Here is a 14,658-nt window from a genome sequence, read left to right as displayed (position 1 = left end):
AGATACTTTAACTAAGGAAAGTTCAAAATTTCAGAACTGTAGCAGCAACTATACCAGAGATATTGAGAAATAAAAAACTTGTCATCTATGACAATTTCTGTAACTTATTTTGAGGGCTTATCTTTTTCAGTTTGAATGAAAGTGTAGTTTTTTTATTTGCCAGGCTTGGGTTGAGAATCAGGTGACAAGTCCCCCCTTAAAAAAATACTGGCTGGTTATTCATTTCTGTGATTCTGGGCAAAATTAAAGCATTGAAAAATATATTTTTTGTCTTAGAATCGCTGTAAGTATAAGTAAGTATTGTATCTATGAATATATTCCACCATATCTCAGGAACGCCTTGACCGATATTCACCAAACTTGGCATACATGTTAATATTCACCAAATCTCCCATAGTGCAAAGATAGCCAACCATGAAAAACATGGGATATTTTTTTTTTCTTATAATAATTACGAAAAGTGAACCACATAACATGGTGATTTTGCTTCATTGATTGATAGTGGAGTTCTATAATCTCCCACCTAGAATAAGGAGACAACAAGTAAACGAAATCGAAAAAAAAAATCGAGAGAAATAAAAGAGTCCTTTCAAAATGTTTCTAGAGATACAACAATTTTCATTTTCGAATGCATTTAGAATCCCCCCGCGAGATCTGTCACTTCAAAGTCAAATATGACGTTGACATCAGATTTGATGGATTGCGGTCCGATAACTGCTGTTGCAGTTATCGGTCTTGGAGTTAAAAGCGTTGCAGTTATCGAACGGCGACTGTATATCCGAACCGAAAAACCGAAGCGATAAAAACACATCTAGTTATCTTTGTCAATGAACAATATATATTGCACATTTTAGTTTTTCATCCTCAACTTAAATTTGTGTTTTTTTTTCATTTCAGGCCTACGTGGATTTTATAGTTGAAAAAATACATATCAAACCAAATGCCTCATTTAGCAAAATAGCACATTAATAAATAGTGTATGTGTGGAGAGTGAATAGAAGAGATGTTTAGCTTTAAAGTAGAATAATAAGTTTGGAAGTTTATCTTTGCGATAAATTTTAATTCCGATACATATCAAATTGTGGCTTTAAAAATGATTAAGTGGCTGTTTGTGAGACTGATTGGAAAGTGAAAGCTGAGAAAAATTATATCAAATAAAAAAGTGCTAGTTGAAGTGTCGCCCTTCGGGCAAACGCATATTTTTCTGTAGATGCGTAAGAGATGAGAGCTAATAGAATGCCACTTAATCTGTATGCATGATTATGGGTTGAGTGTCAATGTAACACAATAAGAAAAAAGTGAATAAGTGAAAGTTGAACGCCAAATTGCATCTTGCCACCCAAAGTGCAGTTCCGCAAAACAGTCTTTCGTTCCTGATGTACTCTCGCGTCCGATGGAACCTAGGAAAACGGAAAAACTAGGAGAGCATTATCACAGATCACACTGATGCCCACAAAACGACGCAGTGATCAATTGAAGGATTGTTTCGTTCCGGTGCCATTGGATATTCTGTAAGTGCATTTGGTTTTAAACTAAGCTTGGCATTCACCTCAAATGGATGTTTTTGACAAGATTTTTTGATGTTTTAACACTGATGCATTGCAAAATGACTGTTAGAATTTTTAGTAATATTTCGTGAACTTTACCGTTTTTACATGATATCTGATGTTATTTGATTTTTCATGAAGGATATCACCTCTCTGGGATCTGGAAAGCCTTTTTTTATGAAGTAGAAGGCGGAGTTGGGCAACCCATGAGATGGCTTCACAAATTCAAGTTTTTCTTGTAACACTTTTTTTTTAAAGCACGCTTCTCTTTCAAAAAAATTAAACTCCCTGCGACAAAACGGAACCTTGACGTGGTGCATGGGCTTATAGACGAATCAGGGAAACGGGGAACAATTATATGAAATGTGATTCTTGTGCTGCTCAGAAAGTGTTTTATAAGAAGTAAAGCCATAATAAAAGAATTGCACGTTACTAAAAGGAGTAAACAAAATCGTTGCCATCCTAAAAGGTCATGTATCACATGCAAAAGTGAAATTCATTATATAACTGTCATTATATGTATTATAGTAGTATATAATGTATTGATATTGATGTTAAAGAGAATGTATTATTAATTAGTTTTATTATTTATGTATGGTTTGCAAGTTTTGCAATTAGAGCATCTGGCATATGGTTGATTATTCATATTAGAATGATTGACCTTTGCAAACCTTAACATTATCTTTGCAAACAAATCTCTACTTATTGCTTTAAATAATGTTCCTACTTTTTGAGGACAGACATTTATTGCAAAACACCTCAAAAGTTGTTTGGAAAGATTTTAATAGGCTTTTGGTCATATATAACAACAAGGAAATAATAAAACATAACCTAATAGTCTGTTGCATGTTCTTATTTGAATGATTTTTAAAGAAACTTATATTTATAATGCTCATTAGATTCGTTTCACTGAAACGGCCGTGAGAGACATGGAGTTCGAATGTTGATAACCATGATTGAATTAAATGTACGAGTCTTCTTGTTGAATTTATTGATACCGTCCTTAACGGATTAAGCCGTTTTAATTGGCTTTTGTTGCAATTGAGACGTGCTTTCTACTGAAGGGCCGAAAGAGCTCAGGAAGAGATTTTAGTACACTGGATTCTCTTTTTACGCGATTGATGTGTGCGCTAAAAAAAATAATCGCGTAATTTGGAGCAAATCGTGATAAAAAAAGATTGCGTCGTTACAAAATCTTTCGCTATGTGGTAAGTTTGTGTGTGTGTGTATGTATGTGGATTAGAGTGGCCATTTTTGTAACATCATGCGATTTCGATGAGCGCCGGGCGGCAAAAGTTTCCTTTTTACTCCAAAAATAAGCCATGAAAATTTGAAGTTGGTCCGAGTTCATTTGATGGACCCACAAAACGTTCATATTTAAAAAAATAGATTCTCATAAGAATTGCTGTTTTTTATCTCTTTTTGAAGTTTTTTGCCTTAGTTTCTTGAAATAGTTGTATATTTTGCGTCGAAATACTCTTCAATTATAAAATCATATCGTTAGGGACATTCACATATTACGTAACGCCAAATTATAGCAATTTTTTTCCTATCCCTAAATACCGCAATTTTGCATGGGGGCCTCGCGCAATGGAACTCTTCGTTGAATATCCCCTTCTTCTTAGTACGTTACGTAATAAATGAATGACCTCTCATATTCGTTAGAGGTTTTGAAACTGCCATTCAGTGATTATATCCTTAATCGTACTTCATTGCAGCAACTGCGTGAAGTGAACCGCCACAATCGGATTGGTGAAGCAAAATTATTAAAATTATTAAGAACTTTTTGTATGAATTTAATGTTATTTTTAGTATTATTATTATTATTATTATTATTTCCTATGAAACAGTTCAGCACTAGTGATCTGAATGCACTAAGACGGTGAATATTATCAAATACGGTCGGTAGATTTCCTGTTGATCGAATAACAATTCTCATGAGGCTCGATGAAAGTGCAAAGTTCTTGGGCGCGCTTAAAATTGATTCAAGTTACGGCAAAAATATCGCCTAAAAGTTCATTATGCGCTAGTGGATTGAAATATTTCGGAAAAGTTCGGAAAACTAACCAATATTACTTGTCCTCTTCATTTCTATGAACTTTTATGCAGAATATATTACATGGCAAGAGCATCGGACCTTAAACACTTGTCTTTAACCGTTTTACAAGAGCATCAAACCAAATCAACTCATTCACAGCTAATCAACTCACTAACAACTTCAATGATCCAAAAGTTCTGATCATTGACCATAAATTGCAATCAAGACATGTCCCTGATGGTAGTCAATCTTCACATTCAGGTGTTTTTCGGATGTACGAGTGCTGTCTAATGTATTATTCAAGTTATGAATTCTCTACGTGATTCTTTCGCTTATGCCAAATTTGATAGTTGGATTGGCCTGATATCCCATTTGAAATTAAACAAAAAATGATCAGGCGATTTAAAGTAAATGGTCCCTAAGGTGAAACGGTATTGAAACCACAAACAGCCAATTTCGAATCACCACTTCGAATTTTTAGAAGCACAACACTCGGAATTAGATAATGCACTCCCTATGAAAACGCTATTTTATGTTTGCTTCACCGCAGCAAACATGAAATAGCGTTTTGACAGGTGACGCATTAACTGTTACCGAGTCTTTGGCCTTTGAAAATTCAAAATGGTGACTGGAAGTCGGCCATTTTTGGTTTCAAAACCTAATGTTAAATTTATGAAAAATTCTAACCGTGTTTCAACACATAATTAAGACGAATTTCAGTTTATATTGTATGTTGTTGATTTATACCGGAAAATACACACCTCATTCAAAATACAAACTTTTTAACAAACACCAAAAGTTATAGATTTTTTTTAATCTTAAATTAGGGTGATAATATTACTGTTTTATGAAAAAACAAGTGTATTTGTATAAATTTATCGAGAGACATGTGTTAAAAAAAGAAAAAACTCCATAAAATTTTCATGTAAATCGATTTCTCAAATATAAGCGCTTTGTGGGTCCATTAAATAAACTCCGATGAACTTCAAATTTTCATAAATCATTCTTTTGTTTTTCTTCTTGATATTATCAACGGTTTACCCATGCCACCGAAGAATTTGAAGAAGGTTTCTTGACGAAAATGGAGAGGAAATGAAGAAATTAAATTAAGTTGAGTACCCATTTTTCCATTTTTTTCACTTCGTATTTTACATTTATTGTCATGCATCATTTGTATTTGCGCTCGACAACATGCGTCCGATGACCTTTGGTCAGGAAACCTCCAAAATCAATTCGCTACTATGTTCTAATAAGTCGCCATAGGCTTGTCTCGTAAAATGATTCTTGAAGGCTCTATGATTTAATGACTCGGGCCTGGTGTGGAGCTTTGAGCGCTTTATGCGCCCAACCAGTAACCCCATAGAAGAATAAAAGAAACAATGAATAAAAAAACATGCTCCTCTTTCATTCAACTGTTTTTTCGGTTTCAAAAAATTTTAAACTTTGGCTGCTCTACCGGATTACTAGTAATGGCCGAAAGCGTAATCGGAGATCAGCATTGAATGCTGTCAAAAATGGAATCTTCAAAAAATTATTCAACTTGGAAATACGGAATAACAGAAGGGTTGTACGCAGAACCACGACCGCAAGGTTGTCGTCGAACTACATAATACAATGACAATAGCTCTTATCCAACACTTATAAAATAACTCTCAGGAAATAATGTGATGACACTGAAAAGATTCTTAGCGACATCTGGGGTCAAATGACGGTCATTTTATAATTCAAGATGTTGGCTTCCAATTCCTTGAAAATGAGCAAGGATGGCCAAATACCAGCTTATATGAGTATAGTCGGCTTATTCCGGTGATAATCACAGGCCGTCAATCAATCCCAGTTTCTATTTTAAATCTATTCAGAGGCACATTATTTCCAGAGAGCTATTTATTTGTGTTTGATAAAAAATTTTAACATTGATATGAGATAGTCTATCGTAATCTAAGCATCATTCATTTCCTTTTTTGATGCTCTGTTGTCAATACGTTCTCAATGTGATTACCGGACTGCTAGCGCGGATAAATATCACGACAAACAGTAACAGAAAACGTATCCTTAGAAGACAGTAAAATAAGACTGTACCATTGGGATACCTGCTCCCGAATGCAACAATGGGGCAGCTTTTTACTAAAGGAAGTGCCACTGCACCTACCCCTGTATCATGTACCATGTACCACGAGTGGTACCCACTGCAGTAACCCCGACAATACGAACTCTCCATTTAAAGATTTAATTTGTCCTCAAAAGGACAATTTGTTATTCAATTAAATATCAAATATTATGTTGATCGTATCTCTGTGCTATCCTCTACAGTACTTAAAAGGCATTCTTCTTATAACACAATGGGTAGCTGTTTTCACGCTGAAAATTTGACGGCCAACATGCTTCGATTGCCGGCATCCAAGAAGCCGACAAGAAGCTTCAAAGGATGCTGAAAAGGAAGACGTAGGGAAAAGAGACTACATCATTGCGTGCGCTCGGCCAGGAGGTCGGTGCAACCGGTTAAACAGTGAAAAAGTACCTGGCGAACATGGACATACATGTCAGGACGCAGCAGACCCGTACACTAGTCTCGGAGCTGCAGGCAATGACGCAGCGTTAGCGTCTGATTAAGATGGTCAAGTCGATTTTCCCGGAAAATCACGACGTGGCGGTGGTGATTGACGACGAGACCTGCCTCACCCTGGATGGCAACGACTGGCGTGGCACTTTGTATTTTACCTCCCCCACGAAGGAAGTGAGCACCGAGGTGAACCACGTACCAAGCTCCCCAAGAAGGTGCTGCTGTGGCTGACAATCAGCGAGAAAGGGATGTCAAAGTTGCTCTTCTTTCGCTCCGGACTGGACGTGAACGCGGAGATTTATAGTACGAAGTGCCTGTCGGAAGTTGCTTTGTTCGTCAAAAAATATCAAAAAAAAAGAAGACGCGGTGTTTTAGCCGGATCTGCAACGGCCCACTATTCGAAGTGATCGTTGGAGGAGATGGAGCTGCTGAATATCGATGTGGTACCCAAGTTGGCGGACCCGTCCAACATCTCCAAGTTGCGTTCTGTCGAGGATTTCGTGCCGTACCTGAAGCGTAAGATCTACTCCAACAATTTTATCGCAAAAACTAAGGAGGAGTTGAGAAACGACGAAAGAATCCAAAAACATGCCAACACGCATGTTTTTGTCCGCCATGACGAATGCTCCAGTTAGCTGCCGGAAGGCCGGACGCAAAGACGTAAAATTTTTTTTTGCGAGGAAGCTAACATGATTACCTTCCATTGGAAATTTATCAAACTCAATTATCTGTCATAGTTATTTTCATCACCATCCGAAAAAAGTCCATTTTTTAACGCATACGTTAACCAAATTACAATTTTCTTCATGTTGGCGGATTTCCAATCAATTGCTTTGAAAACAAACCGACTTATTAGCATTTGTAATCGGACATATTTTTCACCTTTTCTTGAAAGCGTCACTAAAGCGACAATTTTCAGAAAAATACACAACTTCATTTCCGCATGTCGCGATAATTTCCAATAACTTGCCGGTTAATTTCAAATGTCTGCAAGTTTCCATGTCTCGCATCATGGTAGACTATAAATCATGCCTAATGTCCTTAAAATTTATGGTATTAAACTTTACAATACAATATTTAGTTCTGTTTGCGGCAGTACGGAGTTTACCGGGTCAACTATTCTCATAATAAACTGCATACTGTCTGCCGGGGTGAGATTGTGCCAGTAAATGATCCTTTTTTGTTCCTTAGCTTGTAACGCATACATTTAAGCAATCAATTTGATCCAAAATACGTCAATGCATGCATGAATGTTTTGTTAACAACTACCGCAAATGTGGTTAAGTTACAATAAACTATAATTTCGCTAAAAAACATGAACTTTGGCCTAATCTCACCCCTTCTATGGAGTGACATTGTGCCAAAAACAAAATGTTGAGTTTAATACCTGAAAAATGAACAGTAGTTTTTTGACGTGGGACTACGTCTTTGTTTTCTATACTGGGTTGCGTTCTATAAAATTGGTAATGAAACTGGCAAATGTTGCGTCAGATTTCAAACGATAATAACAGCAAAACCACATCATTCTGTGCCGAACACGCATCAGTACTGGACGTGTTTGGTGATCGGTCCGATAGAGTATAAAACAAAAGACGTGTGAACAAGTGTTGGCATTGTTTGCCTGGTCGAGTGAAATAAATCCGGGTTCAAGGTCGTTCCTTTGTGCAACTGTTTCGCATCGTGACTGCCAGCTGGTGCGTAAGCCGATTTGGCTGCTGGCTGGATTGTGCTACAGCAGTGGACGAGACACAAACGAGGAAAAAGAAGAAGCCATCAGTGTCAGCGAGTCGTATCGCTGTGTGGAGTGATCTCACACCTGGCTCGCTGCTGGTGGCTGTTTGGTGCTGCTGTATTGGTGCTGCTGGCTGTAACGGCTGCTACTTCGAACGATCGGACAACCAACCTTACTGGAAGGGAGAAATAAAAAGGTACGTGTTCTTGTCAGCGCTAGTGCGCTAAACATAGCGCGATGGATGTAGATCCCTCGCCTCCCGCGCCACCATCCCCGAACCCCTCTGACCCTGACCCTTCTGTTACCCCCTCCCCTGTTCATTCTTCAGTCCCCCCTCGCCCCAGGCTTTACCCAGACGGAGCCCAGGGCAGCTATACTGTTTATTTTCGGCCAAAGGCAGGACCGAAATCGAAAGAGTTGAACCTCTTGCAGATTTCTAAAGACCTGACGAAGGAGTACAAGGGCGTGACCGAAATTTCCAAGGTCCGGCCTAACAAGCTCCGTGTCGTGGTCGGTAACCTGAAAGAGGCCAACGATATAGCTTGCTCTGAGCTCTTCACACGCGAGTATCGCGTTTACATACCCGCACGAGACGTGGAGATCGACGGTGTCATAACCGATTCGAGTCTGTCCGTCGAGTGTATACTGCAAAGTGCCAAAGGGTGCTTTAAGAACAAAACGTGTCCCGAAGTAAAGGTGCTCGACTGCAAGCAATTGCGGTCAGCATCGATCATCGGTGGCAAAACAGTATACACTCCGTCAGACTCGTTTCGAGTTACGTTCGCCGGGTCTGCACTACCAAGCCACGTCTCGATCCACCGGGTTCGTCTCCCTGTGAGGCTCTACGTGCCCCGCGTCATGAACTGCCTGAATTGCAAGCAGTTAGGCCATACAGCCGCCTACTGCTGCAATAAGGCACGTTGTGGCAAGTGTGGGGAGTCTCATGCGGAAGATTCTTGCAGTGTTAACGCTGAAAAGTGTATTCACTGCGGAGAAAATCTGCATGAGCTCTCGACATGTGCGGTGTACATGCAGCGCAGGGATAAAATAAAACGGTCTCTCAAAGAGCGTTCAAAGCGTTCCTACGCTGACATGCTGAAGAAGACCGTTACCACTTCTCCCGTTACTTCGAACCCCTTCGATCTGTTGCCCTCTGAGGAAACCGATTCTGACGATTCACCAGCGGGAGCATCTTACGCCAATCCTGGGGAGTCTAGAAAGAGGAAAAATATTTCCTCTCCTAAACTTCCCAGAAAAGGTCCTAAGATTTCTCAAAGTGAAATGAAAGTTACAAACAAACCAAACAGTGCTGCGGAAAAACCGAAGCAAACTCCTCCTGGGCTGGCAAATTTAAAGTCCCAGAAGGAGTTCCCAGCACTGCCAGGAACATCTAAAACCCCAGTTGCTCCTTTTACACTCCCAGTTGATGAAACAAACTCTGGATTAGTGAAATTTTCTGACATTGTGGACTGGATTTTTGAAACTTTCAATGTACCCGATCCAATTAAAATTTTTCTTACAGCATTCCTCCCAACAGTTAGATCATTTTTGAAGCAGTTGACTGCCTAATGGCCTCTCCTTGCAGCGATTGTATCCTTCGATGCCTAATTCAACTGCGTATATGAAGGATTCTATCTCTGTCTTACAGTGGAATTGTAGAAGTATTTCACCAAAAATTGATTCGTTTAAAGTTTTGATAAATAAAAACAAATGCGATGCATTTTCCCTTTGTGAAACTTGGCTTACTTCAAATATTGATCTCAACTTCCATGATTTTAATATTATTCGCCTTGATCGAGACACCCCATATGGAGGAGTACTTTTAGGGATTAAAAAGTGCTATTCTTTCTATCGTATTAACCTCCCCTCGATTCCAGGCATCGAAGTTGTCGCATGTCAAATGACAATACAAGGTAAAGAGCTTTGTATTGCCTCAATATATATTCCCCCCAGAGCACAGGTTGGGCAACGGCTGCTCTTTGATTTAATAGAACTTCTTCCCTCGCCACGTTTGATTTTGGGAGACTTCAACTCTCATGGCGTGGCTTGGGGTTCCCCATACAATGATAACCGCTCCTCTTTAATCTATAACCTTTGCGATGACTTCGACATGACTATTTTAAACAACGGTGAAATGACACGTATCCCGAAACCTCCAGCGCGCCCAAGCGCTTTGGATCTATCCTTATGTTCGACGTCGCTACGGTTGGATTGCACATGGAAGGTAATCCTCGATCCTCACGGTAGCGACCATCTGCCTATTCTTATTTCAATTACTAACGGGTCAACTCGCATGCGACCAATTGACATTCCGTATGACCTCACACGAAATGTCGATTGGAAGTTATACGAGGAAATGATTTCAAAAGCGGTCGAGTCGATTCAACATCATTCACCACTTGAAGAATACAACCTCCTCGCGGGCTTGATTCTCGACGCCGCGTTGCAAGCCCAAACGAAGAAATATCCCGGCGTAACGATCAAAGAACGGCCTCCCACTCCGTGGTGGGACCAAGAGTGCTCCGATGTCTACACGCAAAGATCCGACGCGTTTAAGGCCTACCAGACGGGAGGTATACCTGGCGACTATTTACGGTATTCGGAGCTTGATACCAAGCTTAAAAGCTTGGCTAAAGCAAAGAAACGTGGATATTGGCGTCGGTTCGTGAACGAGACGTCGAGGGAGACATCGATGAGCACTCTTTGGAACACAGCCCGAAGAATGCGGAATCGCGTAACGGTCAACGAAAGCGAGGAGTCTTCAAGTAGGTGGATATTTGATTTTGCCAGGAAAGTATGTCCGGACTCTGTTCCTGAGCAAAATATTGTTCGCGATGCGTCTCCGGGCCACGACGCGATAGAATCACCTTTTACGATGGCAGAACTTTCAGTTGCCCTCCTGTCCTGTAACAATAACGCGCCTGGATTAGATAGAATCAAATTCAACTTGTTGAAGAATCTACCCGGCAATGCCAAGAGGCGCTTGTTGAACTTGTTCAATAAGTTCCTGGAGCAAAACATTGTACCGCAGGATTGGAGGCAAGTGAAGGTGATCGCCATCCAAAAACCAGGGAAACCAGCTTCTAATCACAACTCTTATAGGCCGATTGCAATGCTATCCTGTATCCGGAAATTGATGGAAAAAATGATACTCCGTCGTTTAGACCACTGGGTCGAATCAAATGGTCTACTATCAGAAACTCAATTTGGCTTCCGCCGTGCCAAAGGGACGAATGATTGTCTTGCGTTGCTTTCAACAGATATTCAGCTGGCGTATGCTCGTAAAGAACAAATGGCGTCTGCGTTCTTGGACATTAAGGGGGCTTTTGATTCCGTTTCTATTGACATTCTTTCGGGTAAACTTCACCGACAAGGATTTTCTCCAATTTTGAACAATTTTTTGCACAATTTGTTGTCCGAAAAGCACATGCATTTTACGCATGGCGATTTGGCAACTTTTCGCATTAGCTACATGGGTCTTCCCCAGGGCTCATGTTTAAGCCCCCTTCTTTACAACTTTTATGTAAATGACATCGACGAATGTCTGGCAAATTCATGCACGATAAGACAACTTGCAGACGACAGTGTAATCTCTGTTACAGGAGCCAAAGCTGCCGATTTGCAAGGACCATTGCCAGATACCTTGGACAATTTGTCTGCTTGGGCTTTACAGCTAGGTATCGAATTCTCTCCGGAGAAGACTGAGATAGTAGTTTTTTCTAGGAAGCATGAACCTGCTCAGCTTCAAACACAATTAATGGGTAAAACGATTTCTCAGGTTTTGGTACACAAATATCTTGGTGTCTGGTTCGACTCTAAAGGCACCTGGGGTTGTCACGTGAGGTATCTGATGAAAAAATGTCAACAAAGAGTGAATTTTCTTCGTACAATAACCGGACAATGGTGGGGAGCCCATCCAGGAGACCTTATAAGGCTTTACCAAACAACGATATTGTCTGTTATTGAATACGGGTGTTTCTGCTTCCGCTCCGCAGCAAACACACATTTGATCAAACTGGAGCGAATACAATATCGTTGTTTGCGTATCGCCTTAGGTTGCATGCAGTCGACCCATACGATGAGTTTGGAGGTTTTAGCTGGAGTACTACCATTGAAAAACCGCTTCTGGAGCCTGTCTTCTCGTATTCTAATCAAATGTGAGGTCTTGAACCGTCCCGTGATTGAAAATTTTGAAAGGTTAATCGAACTTAATTCTCAAACCCGTTTTATGACATTGTATTTCAATCACATGTCCCAAAATATTAACCCTTCTTCGAATATTCCAAATCGTGTCGACTTATCAAATACTTCTGATTCTACTGTGTTTTTCGATACATCCATGATAGAAGAAACTCGTGGAATCCCGGATCATTTACCCGTGCAGCAGATCCCTAAAATTTTTTCCAATAAATATCGAAACATCAACTGCGACAATATGTACTACACTGACGGATCACTTCTTGATGGGTCCACTGGCTTCGGTATCTTCAATAGCAATTTAACCGTCTCCCATAAGCTCGATAATCCTGCTTCTGTTTACGTCGCAGAATTAGCTGCAATTCAGTACACCCTAGGGATTATCGAAAAAATGCCCACGGACCATTATTTCATCTTTACGGACAGTCTCAGTTCCATTGAGGCTCTCCGATCGATGAAAGATGTTAAGCACTCTCCGTATTTCCTGGGGAAAATACGGGAACATCTGAGTGCTTTATCCGAAAAATCTACTCAGATTACCTTAGCGTGGGTCCCTTCTCACTGCTCGATACCGGGTAATGAGAAAGCGGACTCTTTGGCTAAGGTGGGCGCAACAAACGGTGATATTTATGAAAGACCAATTGCCTTTAATGAATTTTTCGCACTTGTACGTCAGAATACGATCATCAGTTGGCAAAATGCTTGGACCAGAGGGGAATTGGGAAGGTGGTTACATTCCATAATCCCCAAAGTATCGACGAACCCGTGGTTCAAGGGGTTGGATGTAGGTCGGGATTTCATTTGCGTGATGTCCCGGCTTATGTCCAATCACTATAGATTTGACGCGCTTCTCCGTCGTGTTGGGCTCGGGGAAAGTGGTATCTGTGCCTGTGGTGAAGGTTATCACGACATAGAGCATGTGGTTTGGTCATGCCCTGTACACCGTGACGCCAGGTCTAAATTAATAGCTTCCCTGCAGGCCGAGGGTAGACAGCCGGCTGTTCCTGTTCGTGATGTCTTGGCGAGCCGTGACCTATCCTACATGTCCCTTATATACGTTTTCCTGAAATCCATCCACGCCCCAGTCTAGTCCCGTTCCCCTCCGTCTACACCCAACAAAACGACAAGAACACGTTTGAACCTTAAGCACAAAACCAGCAACCAGACCCCGCACAATAGAACCAGGACCCAAGGACTACGAGCCTCTGTCCCAACTCACGACATCGTGGCTCAGCAGAACGAATCCATACATGCCATTCGACGATTATCAGACGACCATTGAACAACAAAACACTGATTGGAAATCCCATGCTAGTTTTAAGTTAGACTTAATTTCAGCTCGTAGTCGGCAGCGAGGATAAAAAATTTGCTTTAGTTTTTAAGTCATCAGATATAATTGGCGCCGTTAAACATTAAATTGTATTTGTGCCGTGTCAAATAAATGTTATGTGAAGAAAAAAAAAAAAAAAAACAGCAAAACCACATGATGAATAACAATAACCAATATATTGTTGGATAGACAAAAGGTTGAACAATTTTGTAACACGCTAGTTATCCATATTATTTTTTTGCTAAGTGGTAAAAATTGATAAATAGTTTCAAGGACAATATTACGCGAACAATGAACCAATCACATGCGAGCATTCATAGCACAGACGACATTAATAGACACAAACCTTTCCTAAAACATTCTCTGTCAAAATCTAAACAAAAATTGACAGAGTCTTCCCGTCCCGATAGGTCAATCAATGTTTGCTTCCGTGAACTTAAACTAAATTGATGTATCGATGGTAAAGGTTTTTCGAAAAGTTTGAAACAACCTTCGCTCTTGAACAATTTCTAAACCTACTATTAGAACCTAATGAAAACCGATGTCATGAAAGAAAACATGTAACAGTACCATACAGTATATGTGAAGCAGAGCGCCGCTCTTCTCTCGTCGTCTATCATTGCATCGGTGCACGACTTCTAAAAACTGCAATGCTGCTGCTGATGGTGATTAAGGGTTTATATTTTGAATATGGTTACCTTAAAAGCCCTAAGTTACTCAAGTGGAATTGAACATTTTTGCAATGCTTATAAGTTATTTTTATTTAATTTTCGATCTTCGATATTCACTGGATCATCGTGATCGGTATAATATTAAAAGAGTAAATTGCTAAAAATAAAAATTTATAGAAGAGTAAGAGCCGGTGAATGCTTGTGTATATTAGCTGTCTTCGTAATACGGTCAATGTAATTGTTGGCAAATGAAAAAAAAAAAACAAATAACGAAAATTAATATGTTTAAACTTTAACTTCGTTGTAATTGTTGATTACTTGAATTTTCGCTGGAACTCGTTGGTAATTTTGTTTAACTTGTCTTCTTATGTATCCCTTTTTGTTCTCAAAGGAAAGTTTATAAAATAAAGTTGATTAAATAGGGGTTAAATAGGACAAAACCATTCATTATGATTACGTAAGTATTGTAGGATTTGGTTTATGAGGAAATAAAATTATTTCTGGTTTAGACGCATTACGAGAAATTCTTGGTGCTTCTTCAACAAAAATGATACGCTTTTACCTTGTCGAATGAATGTAGTTT

At 39.8% G+C, this 14,658-nt stretch overlaps 1 protein-coding gene across 1 annotated transcript in view; it reads left to right on the top strand.

The window, feature by feature from the left end:
- Nucleotides 1-14,658, top strand: part of LOC129726002 (heparan sulfate glucosamine 3-O-sulfotransferase 5) — a 71,412-nt gene that overhangs the window by 8,063 nt on the left and 48,691 nt on the right. The window contains exon 2 of the mRNA XM_055682513.1: nt 898-1,511. Within this exon, the coding sequence (XP_055538488.1) occupies nt 1,447-1,511 (65 nt within the window). The 5' untranslated portion in view covers nt 898-1,446. The remainder of the gene's footprint in view (nt 1-897; nt 1,512-14,658) is intronic.

The sequence above is a fragment of the Wyeomyia smithii genome, chromosome 2 (genome assembly GCF_029784165.1).
Source record: "Wyeomyia smithii strain HCP4-BCI-WySm-NY-G18 chromosome 2, ASM2978416v1, whole genome shotgun sequence".
Taxonomy (NCBI): Eukaryota; Metazoa; Arthropoda; class Insecta; order Diptera; family Culicidae; genus Wyeomyia; species Wyeomyia smithii.
This window is presented reverse-complemented; position numbering and strand designations above follow the sequence as displayed.